At 37.5% G+C, this 20555-nt stretch overlaps 2 protein-coding genes across 4 annotated transcripts in view; one reads left to right on the top strand and one right to left on the bottom strand.

The window, feature by feature from the left end:
• The window catches only part of PDE6C (phosphodiesterase 6C), a 31728-nt gene extending 28430 nt beyond the window's left edge, over window positions 1–3298 (bottom strand). For all 3 annotated transcript variants that reach the window (XM_086752757.1, XM_086752756.1, XM_086752758.1), the window contains exon 1: window positions 2819–3298. In XM_086752757.1, coding sequence (XP_086608883.1) covers window positions 2819–3298 — 480 coding nt within the window. The remainder of the gene's footprint in view (window positions 1–2818) is intronic.
• A 9837-nt stretch (window positions 3299–13135) lies between these two features.
• Window positions 13136–20492, top strand: RBP4 (retinol binding protein 4). Its single transcript, XM_010130785.2, has 6 exons — window positions 13136–13250; window positions 13410–13545; window positions 14183–14319; window positions 14479–14585; window positions 16245–16457; window positions 20290–20492. Exons 2-6 carry the CDS (start codon window positions 13417–13419, stop codon window positions 20301–20303), a joined length of 600 nt encoding a protein of 199 aa, XP_010129087.1. The 5' UTR covers window positions 13136–13250; window positions 13410–13416; the 3' UTR covers window positions 20304–20492.
• Window positions 20493–20555: the final 63 nt, after the last annotated feature.

Below are 20555 nucleotides of genomic sequence, written 5' to 3' on the forward strand. Positions count from 1 at the left end.
GTAATTGTACTCTTCTTTATAATGTCGTCCATGTTGTCAGCTAATATTTAAAGAATATTTATGCAGTCTATATTTCACTTTGGAATATTTGAGTCACATTCTCTGCCAGACCCTGGGAATGATGTGAGGCAAATTATTAGGGTAGTGGTCCTGCCTGGCCTCCTATTTCTCACTACTATTAAATCCTGGATTAAACACTATTAGCTCTCACAGTCAACAGGTCCATAACCTTGTGAGGGCAGACTGTTCTGGCTACTAAGTTAATTACAGAAAGTCTGTATCTTTTCCTCTGCTTTTCTTTTCTGAAGCATTAGTCAGGATGAGGAGCTTCCTCGCGTTTATTGGTACCTTTCCAGGTTGAGGGAGATAATGCCTAACAAACTGCCTACCAGACACTAAAAGTGGAGTCTTATGGTTTTTTTTCAATGATTTATTGCTGTTGTGATCTTTCATTACATTCAGTCTTGTTATAAAGGGGTAGTGATTGAAGCATGAAAATGTCTCACTGTGCGTTTGTCAATATTGTCATGTACTTAAGATTTAAAAAACACTATGCTGTTTGGATACAGCTTATGTCAACAACAGAAAGTGGTTAACATGGCATCTTTAAAGTACTGTAGCCATCTAGAATAATTCATTGCACATTTTGTATTCCGACAAGGCAGTAGGGGCAAAATTCCTCTAGCTTAACTCTGCTTGTCATTTTTTTGCTCAGAATTTGGGTAGCAGACAATCTACTTTGACTGAAGAGCATACAAAGTTGTCTGAAAAATAATAATCCTTTCAAAAATGGGATAAAGGCTTCAGTGTCTGCCTATTTCTGCTGCCATGGATTAATTCTATTCCTTAAATGTTACTGACAAAAGCTACCATTCTGGGTTGCTTATGTAGATAGAGATTCTGGTGGCATTAGTGGGAGCTTTGCCTGTGTGAGGAGTGTGGATTTGGACATCTGGCTTTTTTTTTTACAAATAGAATGGAAATGATGACAATTTTGAGACCTTCAGGGCTGTTTTTAAATGATAAATCTTGATTCCAGAGAAGTCTGTGGGAGTTTTGCAATTAACTTACAAAATGTCGATGTTTTGATGACATTTAGTTACCAAATGTGGATTAATGGCACCATGGTTTAACTGCATTTTTAAGTGTGGGCCTAATGGCATAGACCTCAGTAACCCTGAGAGAGTAAATGGATACCTAAGTAAAGATTACCTTAGAATGGTTGAATAATAGCTGGACAGATATTCAGCTGACATGAATTAATTTATGAGTGCAAAATGTATACCTAGCAGGATTAGATTGTCAGAAAGGGTCTTTCATTTAAGCATATTCAAATTACAATTGTCACAAAATTCTGAAAAAATCCTATTGCAAATGCAGAAACATTTGGGCAGCCCTGCTCTGGGCACCTCTCACATAATGATATTAAGGAGCAGTGCAGTCTTTGATAGAAGACACATCATTCTTATCCTCCTGATCCTTTCTCATGTAATCAGCCTTATGCATTTAGAAGGATTATCCTCCAATCTCCCCATGTGGCGGTAAGAGGCAGTAAGTCAGGTGCCTCTTGTCAGAACAACAGCCATTGAAGAAAGCATCTTAGTGGTCAGTTAAAAATCAGCTGATCTGTTTTCTCAAATCAGTCATTCTTCTGTTTGCTCCCATGATTCCTACTTACATCTGAGGTATTTTACTATATATTGGAATGCTCTTTTCGCACATATATATACATTTTCACTTGTTTCTGAGCTTTAAAAATAGTCCTTTATTTCTTTGTGCCTGCCAACTTTTAACATGATAAAATACATTACTTTTTATTTACTTCCTGGAAAACATGGATAATTACATTGTATAAAAATTTTTATTATTTATATTGAGCTTAGGACACTGCAATGGTTTCCATCTCTAAAATGTACCAGAATTTTAAATTGACTGTAAAGGAAAATAGTGAGAAGCCAGATTGTCATCTTGTTTCTTAGCACCATTTGATTATGTTGAGCTTTTCCACATAAGACTAAAAAGAGATGAAGATGTCACCATTTGATAATATCAGGTTAGCTATTTTTTCTACAACAATTAAAGCACATTTATGTTTCCTCATGTATTTCAGAGCAGTTTCTAAAGCAGTTCTTATTCATGCATGTGTCATTTCTGTTAGGTTACTCATCATCTTAATTAACATTTGTAATAACTCTTATCACTACCATAATTAAAGAAGGTGATTCTGTGCAAATTCAATAGAAACTCTGAAAGTGTCAGAGCAGCTCTTTCTCTTTCATCTTCTTCTATAGATGGTTCTGATCAAAAGCCCTCAAAATTTGGAGCCATTTTAAATCAAAGACAGACTTGAAACTGAACATATATGTTGACATAATCTCACCTGGCTTCATTCACCTACTTATAAGGAAGCATCCTCATTACAAAAGCTGCAAATTAATTACATTCAGAGGTGCATGTATGGCAGCACAGAATGATAAGGGAGAACGCTTGCAAGCCCATACTGGAAAACAGAATAGGAGCCTGCCTTGTTCAATAGAAACACAACTACTTATTGGTCTCTATTAATCTAATATTCTCCTCCCTTATTATAGTAAATTACATTACAACTATTGTGCAAGGATACTGGAAATACCTCACTAGGCCACATGATGTGGTTCTATGAGATTTTAAGAAAAGTCTGCTACTGCTTTTCTCATGCTTTTGGTCTGGATTTTTGTCTCTGGGACATTTTTGAAGAATGATTCTGTACCACAAGCTCTGTGCAGGAAGCTGAGTAAATAAATGCACAGAAATCCATTACCCAAGAGAAGTCACTTACCTTTTTCACATCAGGTATATTAAAAAACTTTTTGGTATGAGCAACCCATCCTGCTATCCCGATGTCCAGAGGAAAAACAGTCTCATTGTCTGGATTCACCAAATTCTCCTCAAAGCTGGAAGTTGGAGTGACATTGAGAAGCCTGGTGGCTACCTCTGGAGTACCATTTCGGGAACGATAAACAAACATACTACACCGATCAGCTGCCAGCAGCTGTGCCAGCCTCTGCAGGGCCTTGTGAACTATCTTTTCCATAGTGCCTTCTTCATCCTGGATTTCTGTTAGCAGCTCAAAAAGTATGTTACACTCCTCCAGACGGGACATGTCTTTGAAGCTGACTCCTTCCTTCACATCTCCAGGGCTCACATTAAAGATACTTCCCAGCACTTCTGCTCTCATTTTTCGGTCGAAATAATCCTTGGCAAACTGGGGGTTGTTCTCCAAGTATTTTTCAACAGCATCTTTATTTACCTCGCCCATTTTTGCTGGATTGTTCTTAGGATTTCTTTTAGAACGGCATCACCAGCAAAGCAGGAGTGGTAGCAAGAAGTCCTGACTTGCTAATAGTAAGAAAACAGTACTTTGTACATATTGTATAGCTTACAGGCATAGTACATTCACCTTCTTCTGTGGCTTCCAAGCCTTCTGAAACTCTTGAGATATGACAGAAGGCACTGGCTTAGCATCTTCTTAGTGTGAGATCTTGGAGACTGCTAATTAAAGAGATGTCAGGACACTAAACCCCTGAGCATTCTTAGCTCATAAATCCTAAGGGAATAATTTTAGTGTTTTAAGCTAATCAATTAATTCTTAGACCTTATAAAATTGTCTGATGTGTAGATATGTATACCTGTGTGTTATCTGCTTCATTCACAGTATATGTATTGTACTATACACACAAAAGTTCCCATTAAAACTTAATGTGAGGAATTCCACTTAGATACTTAGCCCACGTTATACACGTACACAGATGTACACACGTGTATTTGTGAGAGGTACTTAAGGGGAGGAAAACAGAATGTTACAGAGAAAATTTTTAAATTGCAAAATTTAGTTTTCCTTGAAATAGTCAGGAGATGATGGAAATTGAATTACTAAAAGTAAATAAATATACATGCATAAAATGAGTGAAATCCTAAAGACCTTACAAAAGTCTGAGCTTGCTCAAGTGATTTACCGAGGTGAAGACAGAGTAAAATAACTAGAATTTGACTCAGTACAGCCACATACGATTTTTTTTTTCAAAAATACATAGCCTAAAAGAAAGAGTGAAATCTGAAAATGGATTGAATTCAAACTAAGTTCAGGACACAGTAAAATTTTTATTCTGTAAGCATAAATAACTGGACAGGGTCCTGCAATTCATGTAGTTTCTTCTGTCTTGTTCAGAAAAAGTGGGAGATCTCTGCTTTCTTAAAAGGCAGAAGAAAGGTAATAACTGCCAGATGGTGGGCAAAGAGGGAATCCTGAGTCTGGCTGTAGCTTTATAACATGTTTGAAGTTTCCTACCATTGAAAGTTCAGCATTACTCACATGAATGGAATTACTCACATGTGTTGAATTTTAGGAGCAAACACCCCAGGGCTACGTGAGTGAGAAGGCGGAGTTTAAGTTGAGTACTAACTATGACAGCAAATTATCTATGTTAATTGAAACAGATCTGAATTTCAACACAGTAGAAGGGCTGCAATACAATTAATCTTATTTCTATTTGTGGCATTCACATTTATCAGAGAGCAGAAAGAGATTCTTGATATAACGAAAACAGACCATATACCCTTTGGAAATTCTTAATTTGAAAAGAGAAAGAGTAATTGTCAAAGTACAACTTCATCTGTCTGCTAGAGGCCACAGTGTGTCAACATCCATTTTTATCAACAGATCTAAAAGAATCAACATGCGCAACTGACACTGATCCTCTCATGCATAAAGAACAGGTCAGTGATTGGTCTGTAATGGCAGCTAATTCAATACCTTAGTTTTCCCTCTGACTGTGATATGAGATGCTGTGTAAGACACTAATTTTTGCCAGACTGCAGTTGCCATGAAGATTTAAAAATGTGTATGAAAATCAGCAAGGTATGGGCATATTCTGGCCTGGTTTCTTTTCTCTGTCTGGGCTACTCACCCCTAGCAGACTGAGGGCCAGCAGAGGACCCTCTCTGGTGGATGTATGAGGTTGCAGGATCTTCTTTACAGGTGTGAAGTGCTGATACTAACTTTGTGGCAGGAATGTACAACTGCAGCACAGCAAGTTGTTCTCACCGCTGTACGCGTGTATGGTTCACAGGAAAGCAGCAGAAGAAATGCACATATGTCTTAGTCTTTGAATAGTTTTTTTCATAATTTGATCAATACATATAAAAACAATAGACTTGAAAATATTTTCATATTTTTTTACACATAGAGTTAAATTATTTCTCTTAATGTGTCATGTTCCTAATTTGTAGCTTAGTACTTTTCATGCTGCTCTTTAAAAAAGAGGATGTGAAATTGTGCGATGGAATAGTAATATTTTTTTGCATTACTTGTTTGGTCATATATTCTTACTGACTTTGGAACGTTCTACATAGTAGTTTCTTTGAAGTTGTCATAGTTTAGCCCCACTCATGATCAGACTACGCAGTCTCTCACTTACTCCCATCACCCTCCGAGAGAATAGGGAGAGATAATATAACAAAAAGGCTCAAGGTTTGAGATAAGGACAGGGAGAGATCATTAAAGTCACTGTTACAGGCAAAACAGACTCGACTTAGGGAAAACTATTTATTTATTATTATTAATAAAACCAAAGCAGGATAATGAGAAAGAGAACACACCAACTTCCCCCCACCCCTCTCTCTTCCTAGACTTAACTTTATACTCAATTATCTCTACCTCCTTCCCCGCCTCAAGTGGCACAGGAGGGAATAGGGGATGGGGGCTGCAGTCAGTTCATCACTTGTTGCTTTCCACCGCTCCTTCCTCCTCGAGTGAAGAACTCCTCACATTGCTCCTGTGCTCCAGCGTGGGGTCCCTCCTACAGTCCTTCACAAACTGGGTCATTTTTCCACAGAGTGCAGTCCCTCAAGAACCAGCTGCCCCAGTGTGGACCCTCCACTGGCCGCAGCCTCCTTTGGGCATCCACCTGCTCCAGTGGATCTCTGCTGGCCTCCGTGGGCTGCAGGGGGGACAGCCTGCTTCACCATGGTCATCACCACAGGCTGCAGGGGAATCTCTGCCAGGAGCAGCATTATAGAATCATAGAATCATAGAATGGTTAGGGTTGGAAGGGACCTTCAAAGGTCATCTAGTCCAACCCCCCTGCAAGGAGCAGGGACATCCCTGACTAGGTCAGGTTGCTCAGAGCCTCATCCAGCCTGGCCTTGAACGCTTCCAGAGATGGGGCCTCCACCACCTTTCTGGGCAACCTGTTCCAGTGTTCTATAACCCGCATCGTAAAAAATTTTTTCCTAATTTCTAATCTAAATCTACCCCCCTCTATTTTAAAACCATTACCTCTCGTCCTATCGCAACAGGCCCTACTAAACGGCCTATCCCCATCTTTCTTGTAGGCCCCCTTGAGGTACTGGAAGACCGCTATTACTCCTCCCCCTCCTTGGCATCTGCAGCCATTCCTCTTCTCACAAGAAATTCTTCACAACCAGCAGGCAGACGCCTCTCAGGTTCTCTCCACAACTCCTCTCTTCATTTCTTGCTGCTGGGACGGGCCGAGTCGAGCCCAGATGGCCGCCCATCTCGTGCCTCCTCCTCTCTGCCCCTGCTTCTGCTTCTTCTCTTTTTCTTCTCATGCCCAACTGTTCTTACAAATGATAAATTACACTACTTGTATTTTGAGATAACAAATAAAGATAATATTTTAATTAGGCAGTACTGTGAGGTGATAAGTCTTTCTTCGTAACAAAATATTTCAGATATAGCTGGGTTGTCCTATAATAATTCTTAAATAATCAAACCAATTTTTAAATTTTTCTTTATTTAGATTCACTCTTACAATTGCACTCTTGCTCTGTGAAGTGTTTGTGAAATGACATGCAAAGAGGTATCAGAAACTAATTGAAGTTATTTATGAAGTTTTTGTTTGGAAGACAGATAAGTTGGCTTTTTTTCAATAATTGCTCTATTAGTCATGTTATGTTTCATCATGAACTTTATGCACATATTGATTAATCATGAATAATTAAGGCAAACAAAGTTGAATTTATTTGATAGAAATTAAAATGTAGTTTGGTACATAAATGTGCCTTACATTTATGGAAGTCCTCATTTTAGATTTAACAAAATACAGTGTATTTGTATTGATGCCTTTTGTTTTTCTCATTATAATATTTTAATGAATTTTCTAAATTAGACAATTTGAACATTTCAGAGCACTAGTGTTGTAACAAATTTTAAATTTTCTGTGCTGGAATAAGACATTTATTTTCTGTTCTATCTCCTTTACTCTCATTTTCCAAACCACCACACTACAGAACATTTTATCTTTAGTAATGCTAATTCCATTTGTATTTAGATTTATTATAAGAAACGATAACAAAAAATAATTTCACATTTCTGGCACTCTCAAACATGATTTTGCTATAATCTTTCATAGCAATTTTTTAATAAGATCACCTGTTAAGAAAATATATTTTAACATATATATCCATGGAGGTTTAACACTGGAGACTAATCTTGCACAGTCATTTTTACTGCCCTTTTAAGGGCAAAAATAATATGCATTTGGCTTTGATTCTTTTCCATGTTGACCTGATTTGATTTAAAAACATGATGAGCTGGGTGCTGTATTTTTCAAATTGTTTTAATTTCAGAGAATATCAGAAATACCTGTGCTTTGTGATTTTAATACATATGATGCCATTTGCCTTTGATGTTCATAGAACTACTCCAAACTATTTATGGAGTAGTTCTTAGTAGCAGACCATTCCTGAGCCCCTGTGATACATGGAAGCTCCTAAGAAGGATAACTGACAGACGTGGTCATTTAAATAGATTCAAGCAGCATGTAAATGTCAAAGGTATTTCTAAGGTTTCCCAGTTCAGCTCAGTGCTTGTATCTGAGCATCTCTCTCAGTCTTGATAGCAGTTGATGTGGTTCATTCAGTAAAGATTTTCTGAAGAAACACAGATCAAATGTGTTTAATTCAATTACATGGCTTTTGATGTGGATAATTTTCTGCTGACTGTATGGACATTGGATATTCATATGTATAATCCAATAAATTAATATTCTGTAATACTACTGATTTTTTCTAAATTATTAGGTTGTGAGAATGGATTCTGTACGTATTTACAACAGGTACTGTGTGCCCCTAACACAGACAGTTTTTGGCACTGAGATGTTTTGGTGTCACTGATCTGGTATGCTTTGGGGACCTTCATAAACAACCTGAACTTTCATGTTTCTTTTAAAGTAATTATCTGTCCCTTTTCTTACAAATGTAATCTTAAAAATGCAAGCACTGAAGATAGTAAGTTAGCTGCTTTTTCCATAGGGCTGCTAGTTTTCATGATCACTTAAAACTACCAATGATTAGCTCTAGGGGTTCGTGAAATAAGTAATCAATAGAGATTTTAGCTTCTCGGGGAGAGTTCCTGAAGTAAATTGCCAGTCTAACATGAAGGGATTAACCTGGGTTGCCAGATGCACTATAGCTTTGACCATGAGTGTGTGTTTCTTGGCAGCTTGGTGTGAATTTTAGTATAAAAACTGAGCAACGGACAGCAGCCTTTTAATCTCATCCACTCTCACATTTACTCCTCAGTGATGTTAGCTTACCTGACTATTTTTTATTACTGAGAATATTACGAAGCACCATGGAGAAGGGTCCGATTCTGTCTTCTTCGTACCCTCCTGCCAGATATTTATACACTTTATAAGATCCCCCCAAGCCCTCTGCAGGCTGAACAGTCCCAGGTCTCTCATCCTCTCCTTTTTTTTTTTGTCAGATTCTCTTATTGCCCAGTGATCTTCATGGCTCTTTGCTGGACTTCCCATGTCTTTCATCATTCATAATTTAAAGCTCTCCTCACCAGGCTGGCCAGCCTGTTGGCGAACTTTAGGTCTTTGCTTTGAGTTGTTTCCATTTCAGTAATACATCTAGAAAAACATTTCAATTTAGAATCACTATCCTCACAAAGGTTTGCTAAAGAGAATAAGGGTACCATTTTAAACTAGGTTTGTTTAAATACTGTTTATAAAGAGTACAATGTAAGTTTACTCCTTAAGCAGAATGTCACATCATTAAATTACAAAAACAGGTAGCACACAGGCAGGCATGGTGCAAGGGCCAAGCTTTTCAATTTAATTCTGTCCTTGACCTCTATACTCAAGAGTGCCACCACGGGGAACAGTTGTGATGGTGACAGTGTACACAGTTGTCCCTTACAAACAATACAGAGCTCCTTGGCTCAGCTCATGCCATTTGTTGTCACTTGTAATATGAGGCTGGTTCCATACATAGGGCAGTGGCTACGCTAGGATCCCCTGCTCTGTGCATGCAGCAGTCATTCATTCCCCTGCAAAATCTGCCTCTGAGAGTTTAATGGATACCCACCTTTGTGAATGGCACTCTATAAATAAATAACCATAAGAAGACAGCAAAAAGTCTTTCAATCTGTATGCAGCCTGGCTGGAAATGGATGCTCCATTTCCTATTACCAGTTCTTTGAGCCAGCTTTCTCCTAAGAGCTAGACTTATTATTTTGACCACAAATAAAATTCTAGTTCTTTTAATACTTAAAGCTTCACTGTTGCGGTGTTAAAAATATTTTAAATAGTAATTTGACTCTCACTTCTTCCTTTTTATTATAAAGTCATAAATGAAACTAAAATTACTCCGACAAAGTTTTTTTCTGTCACTTCCTTTGAAAATCTGACCTTTTCTATGTATTTTTTGCTGCTATTCCTCATGGAAAATATTGCAGAATTTTACAGGCAATTAATGTAAAAAATATTTCAATCACAGAATCACTGCCTGAAGCTAGCCACTTTTCTAGCCTCAAAATTCAAAGGTAGAAGACTTTTTCCCCATTCAATTAAATAAGGTTCCAAGAAATACAAACTGACTTAAAAGAAACTTTCTATAATATTCAAAATATTATAGCTGCCAGCTTCAAACATTGGAATGGGAAGTCATATATGAAATTTATCAAGCTTGGAGTTGAACTTAGCACAAGTTTTGTAAATGTATGCTTTACATTAGAATTTATTTGCATGTTTATGTGTTATCAATATTCTAAATTTAATTGTCTGAGCTTTCCCAGAGACCAGCAATCATTTGATGCCATTGACTTAATCTATGTACATTGCTCTCAGAATCAATTTACATTCTGGCCCAAATTCTATTTTTTTCTGTTTGCCTGAGAAGAACAAATCTGCGAGGGGTGTATTCAGGTTCCAAAGATCTGGATGAGGATCACTTGCTGGCATAATTTCTCAATCAAACCCATAGCCTAAATCAATCCAAATGATGATTAACTGAGGCAAAGTTTACACTGTTTATGAGTTTGCATAGTTGTGCTGGCATAGCTACATCTGTTAGGACTGAGAAAAAAATCACCCTTGAATTGCCATAACAATGCAAGTCTGCCAGCAACCTTCCATAGATGTAACTGACAACAGAGGAGCCTTTTTGCCTAAAAAGCTTATCTCATTGAACCAAAGAAGTGCTTTAGCTGTATTTGTGAAAGGACTTCATTAATGTAAACTATGTCTCAGGAGGCAGACTTGGAAGTACAGCTACACCAGATGAGGCATAGAGCCAAATTTTTACTCTTTAACCTTCAAATTTTACTGACTTGCCCAGGTCCTCTTCTGCAATTGTTGAAATCTAACTGGGAAATACTGATGTGACTTCACTGTAGTTGCACTCCCACAAATCCACAATGATAACAGTTCAAAAGAAGAGTTTTCTCAAGCGCTGCCTAGAGATTGTAGAGATCTCAGACTTGAGGAGCTGAATGAATTAAAAGTTATAATTACTAAGTCTCTGCCAGGCATCTCCACCAGATACGAGTTGCCAAACATTGCAGAGATCAGTGGGGACACACAATTAAAGAAATGCTGTGTCATAGCTAGTACAAAATGACATGTTTCTGGTTTATTTCTGTTGATGACCTCAGATTAATTTAAGAGACTGTAATGACTCTTTCACATATTTAGAACTGATCTTATTAAAAATTATTAACAGAAGTAAATTTTTGTTTCAGTGAAACCTGCATTGGTCTCCTGTCTATAAAACTGCTGAGGACAACACGCAGTAAGTATTATGGGACTACTGACCTAGATTTTCAGAGATTATCAAATCTCATCATGTTTTGATTTTTTTGGATGACAGACAGTAGACACCTTTGAAAACCTCTGCCATAGAATTTTCATGGGTAATTATGTTATTGACAACATTTTATAGGAATAGATTTGATCCTGAAAGAATCTTTATGGGAACATAAAGCAGTATGAGATTTTTGAGGAGGACAAACTGAGGAGAAATAGTATAATAATTGTTTTATTTGGTATTAAAGGAAGTAAAAGATTTAAAGGTAATAAATTAAGCTATAATCTCTCTTCTTGCTATCAGTCATGTGAGATACTGAACAAAAAATTCCATGTTGATTTTAACCTTGTAAGTATGATGAATTAATATATTAAGACTAGTGAGTGTTTTGTAAAAGTTTTATAAAAATGCATATATATAACTGGCATCACCATTGCCAGGGGCTGCAGCAAGGTTCTAAAAGCACCAGAGGGATATAGATTGCTGTTTCTTTTTAGTCTCTGTAGGAATTAGCAAACTTGAAAATCTTAATTTAAAAATTGAGATGTTGACTTATTGAAAAACTACTGTTGAAAGTTTCAGAACAATTAATATGCATCAACCTTTCCAGTTACTTGTGTTAAATATGTTCTTTACTCCAAATAAAAGCTTAATATTAAACATAATGGAATTTTTAGTGTCTGATGTCATCCAGGGAATCAAAAGCAGATTTGGAACAGCCCTGCACATGTGATGTTTGAGAAAGTGAATAAAAACATACCATCTATGCAAAAAGGCTCCAATACAAAGTAGAAAAGAAAGAATGACAGATAAATCAAACAGACTGTGCCACTGTTTGCATTACATATGAAAAAGACTGTAAAGGGCATCAACAGTAAAAAGTTTAGTATTTTTGTGAATATATGAAAAGAATAGAAGGCTGAAGTAAATTTCTGGGAAAGGCCACGCTGAATAAATTGGTTTAATTCTGTACATCAGCCACTATTGAGGTATTTTTTATATACTACATCTGTATCTCCATATTTAAATTATATTTTTGCTTGATTCTTAAAGTAATTAACACAGACCTTTCAACGAACAGGCTTCTGCCTTTATTCTTTCAAAACTGGGAGGTGAAAAAAAATAGGTGAATTAGTTCTCTTGGTAACAATCATTCCTATCCTGCTCTGGTTACATGTCTAGAAAATAATTAACAGGTTTTCTCTAAAGCTTCCTAAAGATGTTGAAACTATAGAACAAATATTGACTGACAGGCAGCAAAACTTGCCTGGACAGGTAAAAACAATAATGGTTTATATAACTGAAAATAGTTTGCCAAAAACAGAAGAGAAATTCTGGAAGCTCTGATTTAAAATTCGTGTCAAAAGGGCCAGTTGTAGTGCATACGTGCACTCAGGTATTTCCAGGCCACACATATGTCCTGCCACCTTTGCAGTTACACACAAAAGTGCTCTTTTGCCTTCCTGGAGATTTGCAGGGCCCCAGTTCCTGTCCCTAGGAGCTGATCATGAGATGGTTTAGCAGCAGAGGCAGCCTTTGGCAAGCAAGAGGGAACGAGTCATGAGGACCTGAAGAGGTTCTGACATGACCAGGCTTTCAGAAACATTAGCAGAAATGTGCAAGTATGATGTTTGCCACTGTTTATCAGGGGAAGAGAGGAAAGGAATTTGGGGAGGAGGTGGTGGAAACAAGTCTGCACCTTGTAACTGGGTTGAGCACATTGGGTAAGAAGGACTTTTGACTACAGTGTGTAAAATCAGAGAAGAGTTGGAGGCAGCTTACTCTCCCTTGTGCAAAGATGGAATGCCTCTCTTTTCCTTTGTTCTCCCCACACATGTGTACACCTCTTCCCCAGATGTGAGCTCTGCCATTGGGTTAGGAAAATCAAAGAGAGGCATTCGCTCCTAGCGCCCGCTTGGCTACAGGTCAGGGTCAAAGACCACCTGAGCCCATGGGTGTTACACAAGAGGCTGTTGTGAAGGGGCCCCAGCCTGCAGCATGCATCCACCCGCCTCCCTACTCCCCCTCCAATGCTTGCTTTGTACCTCAGGGGGTTGCGAAAGCCTCAGGACTACATAAAGCATTCCCTGTCTGGGTGCCCCGCCACCACCATCAACTCGTGGGCTCTTAAGAGGCTACAGGGACTGGCACTGTCTGTAAGGGACCCTGCTGTGGTGGGCTGGGGACAACTAGGCACCTGGCATTAGTGAAAGCTGCATGATGGCCTGGGGACCTGTCAGGGCAGCCTTCTTCCCCTCTCTTCTTGTGTGACAGAGCCTGTTTCTGATGCTATTCTCCGTTTGCTGTTGCTGCAGGGACGGGATGGCCCACATGGAGAGATCTCTGGCTTGGCTGTTGCTGCTGGCACTGGCCTTGCTGGGCAGCAGCACAGCGGAGCGGGACTGCCGAGTAAGCAACTTTAAAGTCAAGGAGAACTTCGACAAGACCAGGGTAAATTTTCTTTCTCTCCTGGATCTGTGATGTCTTGCCTAACTCCCTTTCCTAGGCTACAAAATCTGGCATTCAGTAGCACCAGAGTGTTACATTTTCACTCAGAGTCACTGCAATACTGAGAAACAGCAGAAGTGTGTGATGTTGCCCACACCTCCATAGATGCTGGATCCTGATGCATCTGATAAAGGAATATTGCAGAAACTGAGGTTTAGCAGACTGGTCTCAAACTGTATGATCTAAACAGAAAAGGAGTGTAGTGACTTGGCTGTTTCTATAAAAAAAAAATTAACACTGGTGTTTTCAGGCACCATTGCAAGGAAAAAAACTTTTATACATAGATCTCTTATCCTCTTCCCACCAAATTTTGTATTCTAAATACTGGAGAACTGCAGATACAAATAAGACACCAAAAAATGTCAGTTATTTCACAAACCTTGGCTGCACTAGGACATACTGGTGAGTTCGTGCTGTTTGCTGTTGGAACAGCTAGATTTGTTTCTTAGGAACAACTTTGAGGCATAGTGTCAAAGATCTGTATGTCCTCCCCTCTGTGACCTCCCCTAGTTTGTAATGTCTGTTTGTAATGTTTTCCATACTTCCAGGTCTAACTGCAGCCTTTCTTATTTCCTTGTAGTACAGTGGCACCTGGTATGCCATGGCAAAAAAAGATCCTGAGGGGCTGTTTCTGCAGGACAATGTGGTAGCCCAGTTCACTGTAGATGAGAATGGACAAATGAGCGCCACTGCAAAGGGCAGAGTCAGGCTCTTCAAGTAAGTTGCTTGCAATCTTTTTCTTGTTCTGTTTCCCTAAGTTTCTCCTTTGCTTACTGGTGCTCTAATCCTACCTGCTGTCCCTGTGCTAGTCATACAGCCACACTGAATTGGTGCTGTTAGGTTTGAATGTGATATTTTCTTCCTCTCTGGCTACAGTAACTGGGATGTTTGTGCTGACATGATTGGCTCTTTCACTGACACAGAGGATCCTGCCAAGTTCAAGATGAAGTACTGGGGTGTTGCCTCTTTTCTGCAGAAAGGAAGTGAGTACTTAGCTATACAAGATGCAGTACTACTTGGGAGCCTAGTTATGTCATCCCCCCTGCCCCTTGCTGGGGAAGGAAAAAGTTGGATTTTTTAAAAGACACTTTAAACACATAATAATTATCATACAGGAAAGCCTTAATGTGAACAAGGTAATCACTATATTTTTTTAATGGAACAGCTGGTTGGCTTTCTTTAAACAAGTCAAGACTAGGCCTTTGTATGTTATTGTATTTCTTCTGTTTGTTACCCAACAATATAATCAAGTGTCACTGTTAGGAAAGAAATGAAAAGCAGATGAAGTATTTTAAGTCTTGTTTTAGTTCAGAACTCAGATACCAGATGCTTCTGTTCTCTCTGAAAAGCCTAACATCAGACTTGATCAAGCAGGGAAGAGGACTTTGCAATTGTTATTTTGCTTGGTCTTGTGTCTGCAAATGTACAGTTTTATCTGTTTTAAGAAACAAATATGATCTGGTGTGTGTGTATATATATATTCATATTTTCCTGTCATCTGTCACAACCTATGCAAAATTTGTTGATTGAGCCAAGTAGAGATTCAGACACTTGTAGCTCAGGACATTTCATGGATTGTTTCCAAGAGAAGCAGGTAGAGTTTGGCAGTGATTGGAGCTCCATTCCTTCCAAAACCACAGTTACAAAGAATGCTTTGGATGTCAATTGCTCTTGAATTGTTGCTGAATCTCCTCACAGCATGCTGCTGAATCTTGTTTGCATGGGTACTTCAGATTGCTCGCTGACCGCAGATTCTACCTTTCTAACAACTGCGGTCTGCACCCACAGAAGAGATGAGGAGGAGAACATTCAGCGTCACCTTCACCAGCGCAGACATAGTGCAAGGGAGTATCTTTTGGTCCAGGAGAGGAAGGTGCAGGGATTACACTTATTACTGCAAACTCCTAGGTTTGCTTCTGTTAGCACAGGGTGTTTGTGTGACCAGGTGTTTATCAGATTACCTAGCTAAATAGTAAAGAATTCTCTGAAGTTGTAACTGTGTTTTGAAAAGAGAGTTTGTGTTAGAGCTTGCAGCAAATACACTTTTAGCACACTTGGAGACTGCATGAAAACCTTTTTTCTTAAACAAACAGTTTAAGTAATAACCCTAGTAGGAAAATAGTTATGGTTTTTAGTAATCCGGAGCATGACTATCATGACCAAGAGCACATTTAACTTCTCTATTTGTTTTTTTTAACTATTTCCTGTCTGACTGTTCCCTTTTTTGGTTAAAACTTTCTTTATACTTCATGGTAGCTACTGTAATACACAGTCCTTTTTTGTGTTTGTTGTTACATTATATAATGATGTTCAGACATGGATTTACAAGGTATTTATTAGCATTTCTTCATGCTGCTTTTTTTCTGTGCCCACGTTAGAGGAGAAGCTAGTAGTGCCAACCATTTCCTCTTCATTCCATCTCTGTCCCTGATAAATATGCTTATTTTATTAAAAAAAAAAATCCCTCAAAACATGGAATTAAATACTGAACACAGGAATAAACAAAGAGTTAATCTGTTATAATTTATACCAGTCTTCATGATATTGTTTTCTTTACAGAGTTATGGCAGCAATCTCTTTAGATTTACTAGATTTTACTTGTGTTTCTAATACCTTTGCTTCTTTGCTATGGTTTCTTCCAGATGATGATCACTGGGTAGTGGACACAGATTATGACACGTATGCTCTTCATTACTCCTGTCGCCAACTAAATGAAGATGGCACTTGTGCTGATAGCTATTCCTTTGTGTTCTCACGAGACCCCAAGGGATTGCCTCCAGAGGCACAGAAAATTGTCCGACAAAGGCAGATAGACCTCTGCTTGGACAGAAAATACAGAGTTATCATTCATAATGGTAAGAACATTTTTTTCTGAATATTATTTCAGAGTTTAATGACTAAAGCACTGGGAATCTCTTGCTCAGTGAACAGCAAACACGTGAAGTCTTTTACATAGTGGCTGTAATATTGTCTTTCAAAAAATGGGGCTTGTAGTAAGTTATTTCCGACTTTTATTTCCCTTCTCTGAAGGAGAGCTAAGGTGTATAGCTTTTTATGCGGCATATCACATCAGCTGAAACAATAATTAGAGGAAGTTGTAAAACAATTAAATAAATGTAGTATGAGTAAACATAGTAAGGATAAACTTCATAGTTGCTGTAAAAATAAATTTTGTCTCTTTAATCAGAACTCTTTGCCTTTCTCAATAAAATAGTTGTTGGAGAGAATAGAATGTATTTTCCAAAACTTATTTGAAAAATTCTTCTTAAAAGCCTTTCAAGGAAAATTAGAAGTCTTTGAAAGGATACCTTATAGCAGACCCTATCTCACAGGTCCCCATGCCAACCGTTTCACAAAGGATTGTGAAAGAGGGACATATCCCTCATACTGAAAGTATAACCCTATGTTGAGTCATATATTTAGGCTGAGCTTGCAACATAGGGAAGGATACAGATTAGCTCACTTGTGCTCAAGTACATTAGAAAAGGCCAAACGATAATTTATGCTACTTTAATCAATTATGTAGAAGAAAACGTAAAATACTTACTGATAAAGATTACATCCAGAATGGGCAATAGTAAAGAATGAAGAAGAGAGATCAGAATATTTAGGACAAATGAAACAGTAGTGTATTGTCCCTACCACCCGCCCCCACCCTCGCATTCTGGAAGACGTGATATCTACAGAAGACTTGACTGAATGTGAATCAGCTGAATGTAAACTCCTAATGTCATGCTGTGACCAAAAGAGTTAATGTGATTCTTGGATGCATAAACCAATGATGCAAAAGATGAATTCAGAGACTCATATGAGACTATTGTGCTTAGCATAGGTCTGCTTGCTACGTCACATTTCATGGTAATCATAACTGGAAAGGGTACCGAGGCTGAATTAGAAGTTTCAAAGAAGAGCAGAGAAAATGACTGAAAGTTTGTGAAATGTGTCCTCTAGTGAGTGCTTCAAAGACCTTGATCTTTTCTCATTAGAAAGAGGTTAAAGGCTGTCCTGAGCAAAGTCTGTGCTTGCCCACACAAGCAATGGGAATTGGATAATAAAGCACTTGCAAACATAGGAATAATAAATTAAAATGGATGGAACTTTAAACTGGACACTTTCAGAGCAGAAATAAATAGCCATTTGTTTAACTCCAAAGGTCATTAACCTTTGGAACAGTTTACCAAGAGCTGCTGTATGTTCCTCATCACTGAAATCTGTAAATCAAGATTAAAGGCTTTTCAAGAATAAACTGAGATTGACTGAAGGAACTTTTGTGTATTATAAAGAAAGTCAGAACAGATGAGCACAGTCAGCTCTTGTGGCTCTATTACCTGTTCATCTGATCTATAAACAAAGAGTAATATATTGCCACGTTGTAAAGTAGGGATGCTGATAACAGATTGCCTGAAAGATCTGCTAAGGTGGGTGGTGTTCAGAATACTGATTAGTGACCTGGGAAAAGTGCCTGACAACAATGAAAATAAAAATTTTGTCTTGAATGAGGATTTGGAGACAACATGAAAGACATGAGATTTAAGGCAGTCAAGACTAAGAGACATCATAAATGCAAATGAAATTGGCTTTTGTGCATGATGTGTATGATTGCATAAAGGGTAGGATAGAAAAGAAACTGTCATTATATAAATTGATGATATTTTCTTGTTTTGGATGCTGCACTACTTGCTCTTCAGATGAAGTACAGCAAGAATAAAACTTTCTGAGGATGAGAAAACAAAATAATGAAATTATTAGGGATGTTTTTGTTTATATCTTAGATAAAGTGTAGATATACAGCTGTTGTGCTGTGGCTTTAAGAGGTGTGTGTTGTGGTGGTTCCTTGCATTTCTGTCAAACTCAGAGAAGTACTATGCCACTACAAAATCAGGATATTGGGCTAGTCCCAGTACTGGTCTGATTCAGCATGGTGGAATCTGTGTTTCTATTATTTCTACACTATATGAGACTTGCAAGGCAATAAATGTATTGTCAATCTTTGCAAGGAAGTGTAAACCAAAAAGAAAAATCTAATATATTAATTTATTCATAATTTGTGATATAACTTTTTCAAATATCTCAGAACTTCTATATAATAGCATGCTTGTGGTTTTCCACAGAATATAGAACCAATAGTGTAATTTAAAAATAATATTTGTTTTTTGAAAGTTCAGCCTTCTTTGACTTCCTAAACTTAGTTTAAAAGTTGATCATTTTGCCTCTAGCTTATTACAGAAATACCAAATCTACCAAGTTGCACCAAGTGCTGTATTCTTTGTCTGCCATCCTAATTTATATTCAGATGTCAGGTGTTGAGTGCAGTGTCTGATAAGACTGTATGAATACTGTTTGTAAATGAAAAATAGTAGCCTGGGTCCTTAATGCTGTCTGCTTTTTACTGAGGATTATGCCAGAATTGATGAGCCCAGCACCAAAGTATAAATGAAACTTAGAGCCAGCAATTTGCATTTTTCCCTTAGTGTGATCAGGACCTGTAATTACCATAGTGTTAGTTGATTCTGAATTCTCCAGTATCATTAAGCCAAAGTTCCTGCAAAGCAAGTACATTTGGGAATGTGAGAAGGATTGTAAGCTAAACTGAAAAGAAACATTTATTGAAAGCTTTATATGAGAAACTCTTACAAAATTCATTTAATTCCATATGTGTGGATTGGAAGCCTTGCTACTTTAGTTTTAATTCTGCTACTTAGAACTACAGAATTAGTAGCAAAAAAAGCCAACTTCAATTGTCTGTACTGACCTGCATTCCATTGTTACTGTGATAAAATTCTGACTGACATTAATAGATGCTGCAAGAATAGGTGTGTATCTGTTTCTAATTGTGCATACTCTGCCTATGTCTTGAGACAGGACATTACTTTTAAATTAATACTTTTAAAATTAATACTGTACTGAAATTAAGTTCCCCAAAAAACCTAATAGATACACAAAACTTACCTTGATGGAAAAAAAAAATCTAAAATATCTGTTGTTTGTATATTGGCTCTTTAAGGCAAAAGAGCAGCCTAGGAAATTACGAGGGTTTTGGTTGTAGCTTACATTGCATTTCTGACAGTAGCTCCTTTCCAAATATGGATCAGGCTATGATACACTTAATCTCTCAGAGTAATAGCTCAGGTTGCTTTAAGTTATGCAAAGTGAGTGTGGATATCACAGTGAGACTACTTGTAAATACAAGATGATGTCATGTTAGTAGAGTTAAAAGCTGAATCTGCTGCTAGCATTTGCTAGAAGCAAAAATTGTGAATCAGAGAGTGGTATATTCCTTCAGCTAATTTTAATTTTTATTAGAAGTTTTGGAGGTCAGGAGATTCTTATTTTGTTGAAAGACAAATTAATGATTTTTAAAAGGTAAATAATTTGAAGCTTGTTAAAGTAAATAAATAACTCTTTTATCACTGAACTATCCAGTACCTTGTTTGCCAAAGTATTAAAATGCTTAGGACAGATGTAACAGACTGGATGAACTCGGGTTGTGTTTGAGTTGAAAATTCTTTGGAATTATAAACTGCAGAGCAAGGCACTGGCATTATCGTTACAAGTAACAGACTGCTGGACTCAAGAGCATTTTAAAGACATTAGATATATATGCATTTTAAATTTGCTGAAAGTTTGTATATTTTAATTTTGTCTAGTGTGGTTTAAAAATGAAATTTTGGTTTTTGTGTGTTTCAGGATTTTGCTCTTAAGAAGATCCAAAACTATGGAAAGAAACCATATAACAGCACCATGGATGTAAATTTAACACATTGATCGAGTGTTGTCTTGAAAACCTTTTAAATAGCTTCATTTAGATTTTGAGTATATTTATCTGAGCTATGTAGCTCACCTTGTTAAGACACCAATGAAACATTTTAATAAACTTGGATTACAGGGGATGCAAATTGTTTGTATGCATGTCTGTACATAAGTAGACATCGGTTTTCTTAGTAAACCATTAT

This window comes from Chlamydotis macqueenii, chromosome 7 (genome assembly GCF_036417535.1).
Source record: "Chlamydotis macqueenii isolate bChlMac1 chromosome 7, bChlMac1.mat, whole genome shotgun sequence".
In the NCBI taxonomy this organism is placed as follows: Eukaryota; Metazoa; Chordata; class Aves; order Otidiformes; family Otididae; genus Chlamydotis; species Chlamydotis macqueenii.